The 4,696-nt window shown below is 32.2% G+C and overlaps 1 protein-coding gene across 1 annotated transcript; it reads left to right on the forward strand.

Moving 5' to 3' along the window:
- Positions 1 to 1,257: 1,257 nt before the first annotated feature.
- On the forward strand, positions 1,258 to 3,746 carry LOC127091698 (stearoyl-[acyl-carrier-protein] 9-desaturase 6, chloroplastic). Its single transcript, XM_051030384.1, has 2 exons — positions 1,258 to 1,908; positions 2,828 to 3,746. Exons 1-2 carry the CDS (start codon positions 1,309 to 1,311, stop codon positions 3,392 to 3,394), a joined length of 1,167 nt encoding a protein of 388 aa, XP_050886341.1. The 5' UTR covers positions 1,258 to 1,308; the 3' UTR covers positions 3,395 to 3,746.
- The last annotated feature ends 950 nt before the right edge of the window (positions 3,747 to 4,696 follow it).

Consider the following 4,696-nt stretch of genomic DNA (forward strand, 5'->3'; position numbering starts at 1 on the left):
TTAGTAAGTTCCATATTTTTTTAATAAATACTACCTCCGTTTTTTATTATATGTCACTTTGGAAAATTATTTTGTACCCCAATATAAGTCATTTTATAATATCAATGAATCCTTACTGTTATTTTTTCTATTTTACCCTTAAATATTTATTATTCTCTCTCTTTTCAATTATATCAATTTATCTTTCCAATACAATTAATGAAGGATAATTTTATAAAATCATTTATAATTTATCTTTTTCATTCTATAATTATTACATTTCTTAATACATGTGAAAAGTAAAAAACGACTTATAGTAAAAAAACAGAGGGAGTAACTCATAATATATGAGTTAAACTACTAAGACTTACACCATTCATTGCAGATTGAAAAATCCAGCTTGATGAGATTAAACGCACTCTTCATCATTCTATAATATCAATGTTTGTTTAGTTTCAAAAAATGGTTGAATAATTGAATTTCATTTAAATTTTAAAAATTAAAATTAAAATACTTTTAAAAATAAAATGGGTCAAATCTAAATAAAATTAAGTCAATTAATAAATTAATATTAATAAATTAATATTAATAAATAAAGTAAAACTAAAATTAATTTAATTTAAATTAAAATAGTAATCTAAAAAAATTAATAAAATTTCATTCAAAATTTGAAGTTATGTATTCAAGAAAAGAGGATGTATACATGATAGTAGTATTAATAAGGCAAATAGGATATGTCATAGAGTAGTATTAGACTATTACCCACAAGTTTCGATGATTCCAAGAGCTATGAAAAGATTTAAGTCAATTTAAGAAAATCATACCAAAAATATAAAAGTCATAATAAAAAACAATATAGAAAAATCATACCAAAATATAGAAAAAAATAATAATAAACATTAACAAATGTGCTGGCAATTAAAAATCCACAGAATCCCTATTAACCTGTACGATCTCCAATAGTTCTCTCCACCAAAACCAGAGCACCCCCTGTTTTACAAAATCCCCTTTTTTCTACTACTGAAACATGGTCTTCCCAATGCCACATAAATCCCTCAATTACAATTATACCCTTTCCTTTCTAACCATAATTTTCCTAAACTTTTCTTTATTTTCTCAACCAAATACACCCAATCATAAAAAGAAAACTTACAAATTTCAACCTTGTCATAACCAATGATATTAATACATTAATATATAACATAGAATGGCATTTCTGTAAATTAGTCCTAAGAAGAAGGGTAATAACTAATCAAATTTCCTACAAATATTCATTAGTTTCACTTCTACCTTAACAAACAACACAAAACAAAACAAAACACCAAAACCATGCATATTCAAACTTGTCCCTCCGTTAAAACACTTCCACTAACATGGAACACTCCAAAAACCATCAACAACCGAACACATCGCCACCTACTTCCACCACCGAAATCCACCGTCTCCGCCGCGCCACCATCACTAAAACTCTCCAAAACCCACTCATTGCCACCGGAAAAACTCGAAATTTTCAAGTCACTAGAAACCTGGGCTTCTGAGTCTGTATTGCCCCTGCTAAAGCCCGTGGAACAATGCTGGCAGCCACAGAGTTTTCTCCCTGATCCTTCTTTACCGTTCGATGAATTCACAGAGAAAGTGAAAGATCTTCGGGATCGAACCAAAGAGCTTCCGGATGAGTATTTTGTTGTGTTGGTGGGTGATATGGTGACGGAAGACGCGCTTCCGACTTATCAGAGTATGATTAATGGGCTTGATGGGGTTGGTGATGAGACTGGTGCGAGTCCAAGCCCGTGGGCCGTGTGGACACGGGCTTGGACTGCGGAAGAGAATAGGCATGGAGATTTGCTTAGGACTTACTTGTATCTTTCTGGGAGGGTTGATATGGAGAAGATTGAGAAAACTGTTCAGTATCTTATTGGAGCTGGCATGGTGAGTTTTCTTTTTCTCTTAGGATTTTTTATATGTTTTGATATAGTTGTTTTTACTTCTTATTAAATACTAGACACACACGAACACTGATCATACAAAAACAATAAGAAATTGACACCGTTACATATGCATATACGATGGTAATTGAGGTTAATATATCGATCATTTAAAGAGTTAAGAATAATCTAATTAAAATTAATGTCTTTAATTTTTTATGGATAACATTGTTCAATACGTGTTTAATTTGATTAGATTAAACCATTCAGATGTATCTCAGATTTGTTCAAAAACTATATAAGGCCTTTTGAAACAAAGAAAAAACATTTCTTTATGAAACACTGGATAATCCGAATGTCTTGTATGAGACATGTGTTCCATGAATGCTATATACTAGTCTTAAACACCAACTTTAAGAGTTTCGAATCAAAGAGAAAAACCATTTTAATAGGGGACACTTGTATGACTTATTTGATTCTTTTGACAAGTATCGTACATATGTCGTACAAATGTCATACGCCGATGCATGTTGGCCACTATGATACGACATGCCTATTCCTAGAGGTGTATGTATCTAGAGGTGTGTGTCCTTCATAGTGTGTCATGGTGTTTGATGACGCTTTAGGCTTGTCAAAAATAAATGTAGGGAAAGTCAACCAAGTGTAAAATAATTTATTTTTTCTGAAATGACACTTATACTATACTGTGCTGGACACGAAAAATTCAGATACAAACGTTTTAAATTTTTTTTTTCTTTATTGGTGTCTTTATTCATCGGTGTCGGTGTCATAGGTTTTGATATTTTATATTTTAGATATTATCAATATCAGAATGTGTCCCATTGTGTTCTCGTTTGAGTCTGGGTCTCATATATTGTGTTGAAAATAATGGCTACATTGTTTTCTGTTTGTATTGATCACAGGACCCAGGAACAGAAAACAATCCATATTTGGGATTCGTATACACATCATTCCAAGAGCGAGCCACATTTGTATCACACGGAAACACAGCTCGCTTAGCAAAAGAAGGAGGCGATCCAGTGCTTGCGCGCATATGCGGTACAATCGCAGCAGACGAGAAGCGTCACGAGAACGCGTACTCAAAAATCGTCGAGAAGCTTCTCGAAGTTGACCCCTCAGGAGCAATGGTAGCCATTGGTGACATGATGGAGAAAAAAATCACAATGCCTGCACACCTTATGTACGATGGACAAGACCCTAAGCTATTCGAGCATTTCGCAGCCGTGGCACAACGCACGGGTGTCTACACGGCTAATGATTATGCTGATATCTTGGAGTTTTTAGTCGAACGGTGGAGATTGGAGAAGCTGGAAGGATTAACGAGCGAGGGTAAAAAGGCGCAAGATTATGTTTGTGGGTTAGCGCCGAGGATTAGGAGGCTGCAAGAGCGCGCTGATGCGCGGGCACGGAAGATGAAGCCACATGGTGTCAAATTTAGTTGGGTTTTCAATAATGAGGTAGTTTTGTGAAGTTTTAGTAGGAACTTGAAGTGTGCATGTTTGGTTTTACAGTATGTTTACCTGATTACTCCTAGTGTGATATCAAACATGCATTAAGTTTGAGGGTCGATAAAAAGTTAAGAACTCATCTTGACACAAAATTTGGATAGTGGGAGTGGAGAATATGATGCTAGAACAATGTATTTTGCGTTTAATATAGGAGAAAAGGAAATTGAATGCTGCATAGTTGTTATTTTACATTACAGGTTTGTGTGGATGAAAGGTGGGACTTTTGGTTTGTTAAGTTTGTTCTGCATTTTGAATAATAGTAGTTTTTTTAGAGGAAGAAATTATAGTTAAATATCATTGAAACATTTTTTTTTTAATCAAATAATGAAATTCGATTGCCATGTATGTGGTCTTGATTGAAATTTTGTTTCGGTCAGAATCAAAGATGTCTTTTTCACCCTGTTGTAACAATGTGGACAATGTTTTAACAAACTAACAATGTGGGAGATAAAATAATTTGAATTAAGTAATGAACAATTTAAATGAATAACAAATAAAAAAGCACAGAGAATTAGGAATCTAAAGCACAGAGAATTAGGAATCTAGTTAGGTGAAATGTCACCTTAATCTGGAGGGTTATAGCATAAAGCAAAGGAAATTCGTTAATTTAACTAATTAATTAATAGTATGACGGTTACATTTGAATTTTCTTAATTCAGGATTTTAGGATTTTTTTTCTTCTAATAATAGATATGAATTTTAACTCAAACTCTCTTAAATTTAAGTATGAGAATATGTTAGATCGATTTATTGGAGTCTATAGCCGGACCTGTATCTATAAGCCCAATATCTTTAATAAAAAGACTAGGTCGGGATTTTTTAGAAAATCTCTTTAATTAAGTAGAACATACTCAGGTTATTAAAAAGTCTATAGAATTTAGATTATTGGTTGAATTGACGAGAAAATTGAGTCACTGATTCATTGCTTAAATCACTAGATTATTGATCAAACCGTATGATTAAACCGAATAAAAGCGGATAGCTCGATTGTATAAACATGTCTCTATAACTATATAGCCATTAAATTGGATGACTCTAAAAAAAAATGACATTTAAAAAAATTTGAAAATATCAATTTCACAAATTTATTCTTTAAATTCAAATTCTAAATGTAATTATCATACACAAAGAAATAGTATCAAATACTAGTACAAATCTAAATAAGTTTTAAACAAAGTCTAATTGCAACATAATCTAATTGCAATATAAATTGGATAACAAAATAACTGCAATGTCTAATGAATTTAATTATAAGGAGGGAAA

Source organism: Lathyrus oleraceus, chromosome 6, assembly GCF_024323335.1.
Source record: "Lathyrus oleraceus cultivar Zhongwan6 chromosome 6, CAAS_Psat_ZW6_1.0, whole genome shotgun sequence".
NCBI lineage: Eukaryota > Viridiplantae > Streptophyta > Magnoliopsida > Fabales > Fabaceae > Lathyrus > Lathyrus oleraceus.